Source organism: Rutilus rutilus (genome assembly GCF_951802725.1).
Source record: "Rutilus rutilus genome assembly, chromosome: 16".
Classification (NCBI taxonomy): Eukaryota; Metazoa; Chordata; class Actinopteri; order Cypriniformes; family Leuciscidae; genus Rutilus; species Rutilus rutilus.
In genome coordinates, this window is record NC_140224.1 from 30,410,568 (window position 1) to 30,424,917 (window position 14,350).

The following is a 14,350-nucleotide window of genomic DNA, read 5'->3' on the forward strand; positions in this document are numbered from 1 at the left end:
TACTCTCAGCTTCTCGTTGTAAATCACAAGGTTCTAACATGGCTCACATTTTAGTTGCTGGCATCTTGCTTTACAAAATAAACAAAGCCAACTTTTAGTCAAGGGGTGTTTATACATGTGCAAATTTTACACTGGTAACAGAGTCGTTATCTAGTCATGCTTTGAGCAAAATATGATCAGCATACCTGTTATAAAAGTGTTTGAAAATGGTAATTATGTAGTCTAACTATTTAACTGTCTACTGAGCTTTGTAAGAAATGCAGAGAGAGATGAGAGTGTTTCTCTGTATATTTGCGGTAACTTGAGTGAACGTCACAGCGGTGCCCCTAGCCAAACCAGATCAAACGCCAACACACACACACAGGGGTCTCTTTGTTCAGTGTGATCTCATGTCCCAGCTGGCTTATGTCATCCTAGCACTACAACATTACAGTACAACCTGCCCCAAGGCTGGCTCAGGTAGAAAACACTATAATGATCTAATAAAGCACATGCAGGTGTGTGTGCGAGCAGGTGAACGAAGCACCCCTATAGGAGAAAAACGTTCAAAAAATATGATCTCATTAGTATTATTAAAAAGTGAAGTGGTTCAGGTATACCCAACTACGTTATGGGGACCAAATGGCAATGGACATTTTTTGTTCTCCATGAGGAAAACCTCTTATAAGTCTTACAAAGTTATGTTTTTTGAAAATGTAAAAATGCAGAAAATTGTGATGAGTATGTTTAGTGGTATATGTTTAGCTGATATATACAGTTTGTTCAAAAATCATTATGTTTGGAATGTTCCAACACTATCTCACGACCAATTCGTACGAATTCGTACGAATGATAAAAAGTTGGCGAATTCGTACGAATTCGTACGACCTCACTCGTACGAATTTGTACGATTTGTCTAAACCCACGTGATGGGTAGGTTTAGGGGCGGGGTCAGGGGTAGGTCATTTGTATGAATTCATACGAATTGGGTACGATTTTGCAAAAAGGTGAGGTCGTATGAATTCGTACGAATTAGCCACCTTGTAGAATTTGTACGTTTTCCCGTGAGATCAGGTTGAATGTCCCCATAAAACATGGAAACACAACATGTTCTGAAAGGCTTATCTTGTTGTTGTTTTTTCAAGTGATTTTTTTTTAACTTTTGTGATTATTAAATTCCTCCAAACAAAGATGCAAATGATGAATCTTTGATTTAATTTATAAATAAATGTGTAGGGACGCACAGGTAACATATCTGTTATTGTCTGATATTTGAGAATTGTATTACTATTAAGTATTCTTAAATAGTATTTAATATTGTCAAAAACAATTAAATTAAATTTGGTTTCCCCAAAGAACCTTTCTGTGAACCAATTTTTTCTTAGTGTGAAGAACATCATTTGAAATTTTCAACTATGGTGCCTTTTTTGAAGTTATGGATGGAAGTTAAATGTTCTTCATGGAATCATAGATAGCAATAAAGAACCTCTGTTTTTAAGAGTTTACGTACAGATATCTATGAATATGATTGAGATCATGCTGGGTTGAGGCAACGCGTTGAAAAAAATACTCCACCTGGCCAAATGTGAAATAGTGTGTTGAATGCACATGTATATTACTGACAGTCAATTTTTACTGTACTCATGTAAATCTGTCCATATTTCTATTAACACAGGGGTTTTATTTTCCCAGGAACTTTGCCACTGCACTGTAAACCAGTTACCACAGGCTGTGTCTGTCAGTGTGAAGCGAACACCATGTTCTGTGTACGAGGAACTCGGTCTGTGCCACGCATCACTCAAGAACATTCCCCATATTCCAGCGAAGTTCACACTACCCTCTGCCAACTGGCCAGCCAGCCTCTCCACGGGTTCTCCAAACACTTCTCCACAACACCTGTGATGAGAGACGTGTCTACCAGCTCCAAACAGAGGCGTGTTTAAGAGCCTGCTACTCACTTAATCACAAACCAACTTTACAAGTCAAACCCTGCTGCTGAGAATACTATTAATGTTCACAGACATTTGGAGTCGACAGAGCTTGTGATTTTGCTGGGTAGTTTATTTGCACAATGCAAACTGCAGCTTAGGATAGTTTAAGGAGACAAATGTCCTAAAGAAGTTTCTACAGACATGTGGCCTAGGATTTTTTTTCCCCCCACATTTTCTAGCCTGAATTTTTAAAGAGGTTTTAATGTAGTTTGAATGGCTATGCTTTGATATGCGTTCCTTGAATCCACTTGAGAGAAGCCCTCACCGCAGGGGCTACGGAGGGGGAAGAGTGCAAAGAAACAAAAGTGCACAAGCTCTCCAGATGTGTAATTACTTAATTTCCTCACATATAAAACAGTGCTATAATTAAAAGGAAGTATGCGATTTACTACAAATATAGTGGCCCAAATAATTTATGAACAAATTCAATGTATATGACTAGTGCAATACCAAAAAATTTGATCAGATCCTTTTGTTTACTTTAAAAAAAATTCTTTCGTCAATTCGTCAATTTATTTGGCTGTTGCAATTCATGTTCCTTGGATGTTTCTGTGTGGTGACACCTGAATCTGCTGTAGTTATTCATATGGATTATTAGGCCCTGAATTGTCAATACACTGTGAAACTTACAGGGATAGTTCACCCAGTATCTATCTACTGGAAGAGTCACGTGTTGGAGACCAATGGTAAGAGATGATTGTCCAATTCTGAGATGCAACACAACTATTGTAGCCATTTAATCAATAAACTACAACCCTGGACACAACAGGTTTCTGGAAGGTTAAATTCAGGAGCTTTGATTATAACAGACTTTAATTTAAGCAAAGACCACTCATTACATCAAGTCTTTCAGATGATCTCTTTTTGCACTCAAAGAACAGATTTCCATAATAAAAGCCTTGGGGTTTAAGTGGCATTGTCTCAGCACAAGAAAGAGAAAGTTTTGTGTAAGCTGGCAGTGAACCCTGTCAAAATGGAGGGTTTCATTGGTAGCCCAAATAAAAAGCGTGCCTTTCATAATAGTATATAATCTAATACTCAGTGTTTTACCTCTCACAGATGTTCTGGCTGCGTGTCTGATTTCACTATTGCGAAGTTGACTGCAGATGGGTGAGTAATGTTTTGACAAGCAACCACCACACTGATATTTGTAGTAGCACAGATGCATGTAGTTTTTGTTTTTTGACAAATTGCTGAAAACAGTATAAAGAAAATGCTAAGCACAGCTTGTGGCAGTCAAAAATTCAGCACTTTTTGCACCACCAATAGGACCAACTGGACACGAGCAACTTAATTGACAAAACACACACACGTCTCACATTCCCACAGAGAAGCGAAGTTGTGTGATTCCTTCACAGTGTCCGTATCAGCCATTACGAAATACAAAGGACCTTCATCCCTGCAGATGGAAGTTTCTGTGTTTAAACATTCACAGCCTAGCCTGAAAAGAGTCACATAATTCCAGCAAATTGGACACAGTGATTAGTGCAGGGAGAGAGAAAAAAACAGAGCCCATTCATAACTTCAGCGGTCAGGAGAAACGCAATTATTCCCAGAGGGTTTGACAAAGGGTGAGAATTTATGCCGCAAAAGTAATTTTATGTTTGTTTTCTTTATTTGCAAGACATTTGCACAGATCCATCAAACTGTCCTGCCTTGTGCATAAATTCAGGAAATGTCTTTCAGCTCATTTGAAAAAAGAGAGTGAGAGAAAAACATTGGCCGCGTAGTTTATTTCTTTATTTTTTCCTGTCTTAGAAAGTTGACACCCATCCAAAGTGTTTTAGCTCGAGTAAAGCACACTTCTTAACGTTTTCTGTTAACCTAGTTATCCCACTCGCTTTTTGATGGACCTCCCAACACTTTTTAACTTGTTGTTCATGCAGACGTACTGTAAATGGATGAGTAATCTGGCACATGCTGTTATCTAGCAACTCATTTTGATGTTGCAGTTATTGTTTTCTAATGTAATTTTAAATTGAGGGCCCATCCCTTTCTGAAGGATGGGGGGGGGGGGGGGGGGGGGGGGGGGGGGCTGTTTTCCGAACCGTGTGTCGCATTCCCAAGAATCCTGGCGACTCTTTTAGATGGATGGGATCCTCGTGGATATAACAAAGCACAAAGGATGAATAGCAGTGTAGGGTGTGAGAGTGATGCGAGAAAGAGAGACTGCATGTTGATAAAGAGAGTGAGTGTTTCTGAAGGATTCATGTATTTTTTTATTTTGTATTTATTTGTATTGTTTTTATCTATGCTTTTGACAATAAGAAGTACTAGAAGGCATAATCAATTGAAGGAGAAAGAGAGTATTCGGGCAAGTATTTTCCATGACCTGGTATGTTAACTAAATCTGGTGGTGAAATATACCTTGCGGAGACAGACAGGTAACCTTTCATTACGGTCATAATCCCTCTTAATAACAGAGCTGTGTTGTCTGATATGCTCCATTACACAGAATGGCAAAAGACAAACTGATGTTAAACTCTAACAGCAGCCTGAAGATATTGAATGAACCACACACACACACACACACACACACACACACACACACACACCATATAGATGCAGAAAACATACAGATACATATAAAAGTATAACAAAAATACAAGAAAACTGTTTTTCTTATATTCTTATAAGTGTACAAAATACACTTTCATATAGATTTTCATCATGTAATCTTAATTCCTATAGTTAAAAAGTAATAAGAAATGGTAGCAAATAAACTGATACAACAATAAAACAAATACATTAAACTTTCTATATAGTAAAAAAAGTTTGATGGAAATACATATTTTTAAGAGATTTGTTTTCTTGAGAATCTTCTTAGTGAGTAAAATACTAGCTTCTTTTTTATTGCATTTTTTTTTTCCATTTAATTACCAAAAAATATTGACCTCAAACAGCTCTATTGTGCATTATATAATATTGTGAGGATGCTTTTTAGCTTATGCTCTCCATTTAATTTGATGAAATTTGATGAAATCTGAAGTTAAAAATTCCCAAGCAAGATAGTTTCCTATAATGACAGTGAGGAGTTGATTATCATGGATTAGAAAATGAGCAAATCAGAGCTGGGCTGTTTGTACAATTTCAATCTGATAATAATATTTGCATTTTTATTTGCATGTTTTTTTTTTTTTTTTTTTTTTTTTTTAAATCATTTCCATTTATTTGAATGTGTAGTTTTCAAGTCACAAATAGTTTTTTATTACCAAAATAACATAGACTATTATGTTATATTTTATTATAGGCTACATACCAAATATTTATAGTGTTACTTTTAGATTTGGCCTGACTTTTCTTTTTTTTTTGTGAAAAAACTTATTGGCCATCTACAACTGACAAGCTTAACACCATCGCTACTACAACACAACTAATTAATTACGAATAATAATCATATTGACGTTATATTATTATGATTACATACAAATAATATAGGCTTCAATACATTATTTATGTATATATGGTTTAAAAGATAGGCTAGTTATTTGTGATAATATTAATGTTTCTTCTGTAGTCATTAGGGGGGAAATCTATTAATCTTTTTGAGATATCTAATAATGATAACGCTTTTTTTTTTTTTTTACTCTTGTGTAGATTGGGCACATCATTATCACTGATCATAAGTTAACTTACCTGTACCAGTCCAGTCCGTTGTCATAGTTACGGTCGAAGAAGTGCGGCTCCGCTCCGACCGCGCGAATATCTGGATGCACGCGCAGAAACTCTAGCAGCGCGCGCGTCCCTCCTTTTTTCACGCCGATGATGATCGCCTGAGGCAGCTTCTTACTGCCCTCGCCTAACGAACTCAGTTTACCTGTATCAAAATACGAGCCCCCCGTCTCCAAATCTTCATCCAAAGAGTCTGACAGCTGTACGTTTGCCCGAAAAATGTGTTTATCTGCCTCAATTTTAGGTAAATCCTCTTCACTGACACTTTCGAGCCGGTGGATTAATCTGTTGTGCCTCATCACCTGAGGTCTTATGGAGGTCCATTTCTGAAAAAGTCTCTTTCTCCTCAGCGACCCAAAATCTTTAAGTTTCGAGGCGTAAAATTCCTCCACCGGACCCGTATCTCTTCTCTCCGTGGGTATACAGGTCCCGCATCGATCCGTGAGGCAGTGGAGAAAGTACAGAGACGCAAGTATAGACAGCAACATGACCGCGAAGGTCTTAAAGATGCTCTTGGACGGAGGGTCCGAAAAGACGCGGCTAAATGCCATGTCGGTCCACGGGTGGCATGAGTTGGAGAGACAGCCATGCTAGACTGGCATTATTCGGTCTTGCCATCAAAAAATAAAGCAGCGTTTGGAGCTCGAGAGCATCAAAGGTGGTTTAGAGTTCGCACGCGCCGCTCCCCAAAATCCCTCGTGCAAATGCAGCCTAAAGCTCGTCGTCCTTACATAAACTGTTAGATTAGTGAGATTTTATTAATTACTATGTTATAAGCGTTAATCATGATCCCTTTAATAGTTTGTTTTAAGCAAATTGAGTCCCTTAAACTAGTCAAAAGTGTAAAAACAAAAAACGATTTTTTTTTAGGCCATCCTTTTCTTCAAATGATTTGTGAAATTCTGATAAACTTTCATAGCACTAGTAGCTCTCACACGTGTGTGCATTGTATCTAACTTCAGAATGACGTCACCTGAAGTGACTGACATACTGCGGCCCAATCAGGTTCCCCAAACTTTTCAAGAGCGCATGTAATTTGCATTGCAGTAACCAATAGGATGCAGGAAGAGCGGGACAGTCCCCGCCCACCTGTCAGTTCCGTTGAAGAGGAACGGTTACGCTCGTGTTCAAAGCAAATGTCACTTTCAGCGCCTGTGCTTTTGGCCACTGCCAAACAAAATGTAGGTTTGTAGTTTACGCAAGGTGGTTGTAAAGAATCCAAGAGAGATGGTTTATAGATTCAACATCAGCATATTTATTAAATAAATCAATACTGAAGACTTAAATTTCTCCTTAATATATCTTATAATAGTAGATTTTAAACATTAATTTGCATTAAATCCCTTACTAAATCTAATTAGAAATCAGGCCAAATGCTCTGTCATTTTGCTTGGAAATATTATATAGAATTTTAACTAATGCTAAACATATGATAAGCCGTTGGATAGAGGAAAAATGTTGTATGAAACTGATACGATGTTTGATCTCTTGTGCAAATGTGTGTTTAAACAGTCATGGTAATGTTTTAATAAGATTATTTCAGACATGCTTTACTGCATGACTAAACCTATAAACATTATCTCCAAATCTAAGTGTTGTGTGCACTTCATTTGTGCGAATGGATAAGAGAGAGAGAGAGAGAGAGAAATGTCGGTGTTCATTCTATCACAGGTTTCACCCCTATTTTTCTTATTTCTTTACAGATATGTCACTGACAGATTTCGTAAACATTTGGCTCTTTTTTCACTTCAGGCCACCAAGGACGACCATCATTTCCCCCCCTTGTTGTTACCGTATTGTCTTTCTTTTTTAATAAGGAGAAGAACACAGCATGGTGAAATGAAAGTAAAAGCAGCGCATTATCTCTTTACAAGTGAACAAGAACAGAACCAAATGTTTCACATCTGCTCCTGTAGTTTGCAGCATTACCATGTGAAAGCCAAAGGAGTGTTTCAATGCAGTACAGCCCACTGCTTCAGAATGGAGATGGAGACCTCAGTCAAAACACCGGCTTGCTTGTGCCAGATGTCCCCATGATGAGGACACAATGAAGGGGCTGACTCGCATTTAACAAATCACACCCTGGTCCTTTCGGCCATCCCGGGAGAAAGAAGAGGCAACAACCATAGTAAGGCCATCCTCCTGTGATGCCCCCTGGGTCAAATGTTTTTGCACCACCATTATTTTCACGATAAAGGAATTTGCAGAGACGCTGTTGCTGAGTGGACAACACAGGCTAAGAGAACTTGTTCATTGCACAATATCATGCAAATATTTATGTATTTTTGGGTTCTGTCTTTGTGCAGTTTTGCTACTGCAACTTTGTGCTTTTTCCATTTCTTGAGTAAAACGAGGAAATCTCAGCATAATTATACAGAGGATTTGGTTTGAATCAAAAATGTAAGAGCATACACAAATAATAGATAACTTTCATCTCTGTTATATTTACTCTGGATACTTAACAGTGTACTGAATTGTAAAACCGACTCAAGGATTTACAACAAATAATTGCAAGTATCTGTTGTCATTTGTTTAGAGATATATCCATTTTGAAATTGCAATACGGTTTTTTATGAGGTTAACAGCTGTTATCACTCTTCCTTGTTTGTTAGGATCTGCAGTGTTTTTATGGTCAGCAAGCAAAACCTCAAGTACACAAAAAGACTTCTTATGCATCAGAAATGTGAATCCTGGGCTCCCATGGGTTGCTGCAGTTTTCTCTGGACAGCTTTATGTGTGGATTTGGGACGTCTCAGCATGAGAGAGACATCTTTACGGCCAGTGCTGTCGGAAAAATACAGGGCAGGTAAAGCAGCTCTGTCATAGAACCTCAGAAGAAACAGAAGGGCATGTGAGGTAACTGTCCAGTAAAACTCTGATTGTTTATACATGAGGCAAACCTTGTTCCAGAAATACAGATAATTAGGTTGATAGATAGATTAGAGTGCCTTATACAATATATGCAAACTTTTCCTGTAATACATGTTTGTCTGAGAGGATTTATACACACATTTTAAGAAAATGGTTAGGACATGTACATACCCTTACGAAAATAAAATATATTTCCCAATATATGAATGATCAATATATTAAATTATATAACAGTATATTTAAATATAATATATTGTGTTATTATATTACAGTATATTGAATAATACATAAGCAATTGCCATTTTTCATAAATTGAAAAATATGTGATGCTATATTTACTAATATATCATAATGTATGTGATTTTAAAATTTAATTATACACTTCATAATATATAGATATATTGGTGATCAGATATGGTACTGTATGTGCACTTTATTGCAGATATATTTACTCATGCATTATAAACACATATATAGAGAAATACATAATGTAATATATTTCTTGTATTTAAAATTAATTAAAATAAAGTATTTTTTAACCTTAAAGGTATTTGGCCAAGCGTCAACCGAACCACAGGCTCTACTCTTTAGCACAATGGTAACCCCAAAATCTCAGACATACCAGAAAACCTATTAAAATCCAAAATAATAGAACATTAAACACTAACAGATCTCCCCCTATATTCATATTGAGCAAAACACATCAAATAACACTTTTAACATTTGCTCTCCTTTAACAGTCAGAAGCAAAGCATGCTGGGAACTGGAAATCTGTTGTAACTCATTTCGTGAATTTACGTTTATATGGGAACAAGTATGTGCAATATATGTACACAATGAATAAAGGAAAAAAACTGTGAATATTACATTTTATGTGTGTTAATATATAGCCATACATGGTCAATGCACATATTGCAGTATATTGAACAATAGAAGCACTAGTTTCCCATATATAGAAATGTATTATGTAATATATTTTGCAGTATATTCCCATATATTTTTGTTCCGTAAGGGTAAACACATCCGTGGTTCAGACATGCAAGCAGGAAAGTGTTTTTTCCGGTAGTGAAGAGGAAGGGTTTTCATTAAGAAATGCGGAAATGCAAATAAATCATGCTCTTAGTCAAATTAAGAGTCAGATTTGAAATGTTTAGACCGACATTGATTGCAATGAACCACCCGTGGCTTATTTACATAGAATGTTCTACCTTTATGGGTGCCAACAATAGACCCTATGTAAAATAGATTTCAAGAAAAAGTGTGAGAGTGTTTATTAATAAGACTTGAAATTCCTAATTAAGTGCAAATGTGATTAACTGTGTGTGTGTGCCACATCTTTGTGTGATAAGTGTGTGACACATTCCAACCTCTAAGAGGCAGCAAGACTCAATCCTACTTGAGGAAGTTTTGATGGGCAGAATTGAGAGGGAGAGAGAGAGAGAGAGAGAGAGACAGGAGATGGGGGTCATCCAGAGAATGACTAGTGCATGTAAAACATGAATCATATTATTTGAAACATATGAGAAGATTCTTAAATGCTTCAAATGGACTCATGGAAACATGATACAAATCCAGTCCACAAAATAGATATTCTAGCCGATAGAAATTATATTGAAACTTGTTAAATTTCCTGTGTATATCACTCTAATACAGTGCATTGGTCAGACTGTCTCTTTCTGTCTCTCTCTCTCTTTCACATTGATCACACTAATGGGCCTGGCTTTGGAGATGAGCCTTGCAACTTCCCTGTGTGACTCTCATCTGAGCTCTCCTCTACCAGAGGCCCTTTGAGAAGATGACTCAGTCATTAGATGGATTGCTTTCTTACATAAACAAATGTCAGCCATGATCCCGACCGCCCTGTTACTCTGCTGTGGGACCAGAAGTATGTGATATCAGAAGTGTAGAGACCTAAACAAGCTCTCCCAACTCATTAAAGGCAGAGAGTAACTGCTCATTAAAAAGCAATACAAATGTGTGATTCCCTTTTTCCAATAAATGTCTCGTTAATTTAAAGTTTTTTAATATGTGTGTATGTATATATATATATATATATAAGACCCACCAATCAGAGTCTCAGCTGACCCCCAGCATAAAAGTGTTTGTTGTGATTTCTTTTGTCTTAAAAGCTAATCTGCTATATCAGTTTACATTTTAGATTGACTAAGCAGAGAAGCATTATTTTATTTAACCATTTCAGCTCTTACTACATTCCTCCATAATTATTTTGAGCTGAGCCAGATGTCATTCTTCACCGCTAATGTGTTAGGATTTAAATTAAAGTACCACAAATACAGGAGTACTCCATTCTAATATCTGCTGATTGACATGTTCTCTGATTTCTCTCAAAGGGTCTGCGTAGTTTTCAAGCAAAACCGGAGAGATCTCCTCACTCTTTGCCTTGTCCACAAGACCAAAGAGAAAAGACCAGAGGGAACCACTGAAAGCTTCTGCATATAGGTAAAACTGGTTACGATGTGCATTTGTACATGTTTCCCAGTATACAGATGTTTATTAATGAGGTGGGGAGCACTGTGTGTAACACAGGTTTTTATTCATTTTTCTCTTCTACATTATGACTGTCCAAGGTTCCATCTGAGGCACTCAAGGGATAGATGATACAATTAGTTTTGGTTTTTCACCCAGTATATCCCATCTTGTTAAGACCTCTGAGTTAATGTTCTGGGGAATGCCGGCGTCCCAGTCAGCCACCTGAGTACACACTACCTGCATCAATTCCAAAAACAGTCCATCTTTTTTAATTTGATAGAGTGTGGAAACTCTGCCTTCTCATGAGCCTTTGACAGTCGAGACAGCTGGATGTAGAAATAACTGCTTTTTGGCACTCATCTTGACTCGCTGATCCTCTGTTTGACATATGAGAAAAAAAGGTGTGCTATTTGTTGTATTTGCTATAGTATTATTTGTAACAGTATCTCAAATAGGTGTCATAAATGTCAAAAAGAGGGAAAGAAAAGTGTGGGAAGAGAGAAAAACTGTCAGAGGAGCTTAGACTGCTCTCTAATCAAGGCTGAAATGCAGATTCCCAGAAAACAAAGGTAATGTAATGCAGAGAGAGCAAGACTATTTTTATTATTGTTTCTGATAGACAATCAGTTAACATTTGCAATCACATACTGTAGCATTTTTCTAGCCTGACTACGTCAGACTTCTTACTTCCGCTCAATTTCATTTCGCTTCTGTACTCAGTCTGAGACAGCGTAATAGCTTTCCGTTTTCCTCCGGCCTGAAAACAGCCGGCCAATCAACGAACAGAGGGCGGGCTGAGAGCCGTGACGTAGACACTGATTGTACCGTGGATGCGTAGATTTACTTCACATAATCTGCAAAAGTCGTTCACAGCCATGTTCACTCCGGTATTTCGCTCGATGGTTTTGTTTTCGCATCATACATGTGTTTACAGTGGAAGTTAGATGCGGCTGAGCATGCGCATAACACACGCCATAACCAAACGTTATGTGATTGGCTTACGGGAACCAATGATTTTAAACTTCAGACAAGCGCCTCCCCGCGAGAAAGAAAACGCTTTTCAATTATGCCATGCCAGACTCTGTCTACGAAGCAAAGCGAAGTAGCAGAGTTTGGTATTACCAGGCTAGCATTTTTCATCCTTAAGTATGAACTTCTTCCCCCACTGATATTTACATATAGGAAGATCTGACCCGGTCACACGGAAAATATGTAATGAACACTATTTGTTAATGTCAGCTTCTAGCCTAATGCCATTAACCAGGACATAAGCAGAGCTCTCATTTATACAGTTAGCATTTTTTACAAGACCCAAACTGTATAATTCATTTTCTGCCATCCATGACTTGTTATTATTTGCCAGAGCATGAAAGATACCTTGTTAGCCACACTGCGTAATCAAAGAGTGATGACAAATTGTACTGATTTTGCATCTGGGAAGAGGTTGAGCGAGTTGGCCAAAGGGTGCTTGTTGCTGTTTTTTTTGGCTTTTGGCTTCCTTGGCTTTCAACAGAAAGCTCAATGGCTCTTTAGGGCAACCAGACTGAATTGAAATGTTTGGTTATGGTTGTCTGTATCATTTATTGTATTACAATATTTCATATTTTCACAGCTGTCTACTTAAACTCACATTATTATTATGTTTTTTTAAATGTAGCTTATTCAAATCACCTGATGCCAAAAAGACTGTGAAGTCATCTTAATTAGTACCCCTAAAGTGAAAAGGATAATTGGAGAAAAGTTCCTTACTTCAGAAGCAGCGACTTTTGAGTGCGACATCAGACACCTCCAGCATGTTTAAAGGTTTTGCAAGTGCCTGAATGGCTCCACCAGTATCTAAAGTGGTATGTTAAGGGAGGCGCTGATGGAGACAGGGATTTCTGTTTTGTTTGCTTTAGAGCAGCAGTGTAATTGATACTCTGCAAAATTGTGCTGACCTGTTGGTCTCATGAAGCATTGTTTTTAAGCAAGAAATTACAGTCTGGCGAAGACTCAAAGGCGACAGACTCTACTTAGTGACTCTGGGTGGGGTCCAGGTTGGTTGATAAAGCTTTTGAATGTACACGTTGCACAAGAAAGGAGATAGATAGGTTGTGTGTTTGTATGAGTGTGGTCTAACTGATAAGATATACAGTATGTGTTTAAAATAGTAAGTGAGACTAATATTTGTTACTTGTTCACTATGTTCTCAACATCATTAAAGCACAATCTTGTTTTCTTTTAGTTCAGCTTAATTAAGTGATTATTCAGTGTATGTCTAGTCCTTTAAAAAAATATATATATATATATTGTGAAACTAATAAGGTAATAGTTATGCTTTAGGTATGCAGAGATAATTGTTTGGATTCTTTCACGCTAGCCTGAAAAACATTTTCTAATTAAATTTCGTTTTGCATCTTTCTCACAGACATTTCTGATTTTGATGTTCTTTTGTTCTTGTTCTCTGATTGTGTGTGTGTCAATATATATGCCAAATGTCAATATATACACCAAACCAAAAGAGTCTTTATTTCTCTTTCTCTCTCTCATAGTCTTTCCTGTGTTACCCATATGTGAGCAGTCCAACAAGTCCAAATCAGTGTATCAGAGGTCAAAATTAACTTCACACCTGGATGTACAGTTAGGTATAATGCCTTTTCTCAGGCCCATCTACATCCCAAACCCCCTCCCACCTAGCAGACACAAACATAAACATGATAATACATGGCATAAAGCCAAACCTCTCCCACACCCTCTCATATCTCTTTCTCTCGCTGTCTTTCGGTCTGACACACAAACATATACACACACCTCTATTTCCCTCCTGTCCTCCCTAAACATCCAAATGGCAAGCATTCCTTCCTCCCCATGCTTCCGCTGAAAAGGCCTCCCTCATCTGTACAGAACCGTACTGTAACCTCACCGCTCATGTTACCACCTCTGGGACAAGCAGGTGATAAAATAGGACTCTGGCCAGCCATCTCATCCTCCCGCATCTCTTATAATGAGCACAAAAAGGGAGAGCTGGGACACAGAATGGACTCCTTCCCTTTGAACACACTAATTATCCAGGATGATTTACACATTTGTTTGCTTGGGAATTTGAAGGGAGGATGGCTCGGGCACCGGTGTGAGCCTCTTGTTGAATACTGCGTTGTCTTTAGAGATTAGCAACTGTGAGCTCTTTTTCTGCTGAACCCCCTTGCCTATTCCAAATTGCTTTCGCTGTCTTTTTTTGACAGCATGGGCAGAAAACATTTACCGTTCTACAAAGACAGTGAGAAAGAGAGAAAAAAAAATATGATTTAATGAGAAAAATCCAGCAGCAATCGTTGAGCTGTGTTTTGAGTACCGTTTGACGCTGCCCT

At 37.7% G+C, this 14,350-nt stretch overlaps 1 protein-coding gene across 1 annotated transcript in view; it reads right to left on the reverse strand.

Moving 5' to 3' along the window:
• Positions 1-6,583, reverse strand: part of LOC311305974 (heparan sulfate glucosamine 3-O-sulfotransferase 3A1) — a 31,967-nt gene extending 25,384 nt beyond the window's left edge. Inside the window, exon 1 of the mRNA XM_084434042.1 lies at positions 5,607-6,583. Coding sequence (XP_084290168.1) covers positions 5,607-6,193 — 587 coding nt within the window. The 5' untranslated portion in view covers positions 6,194-6,583. The remainder of the gene's footprint in view (positions 1-5,606) is intronic.
• Positions 6,584-14,350: the final 7,767 nt, after the last annotated feature.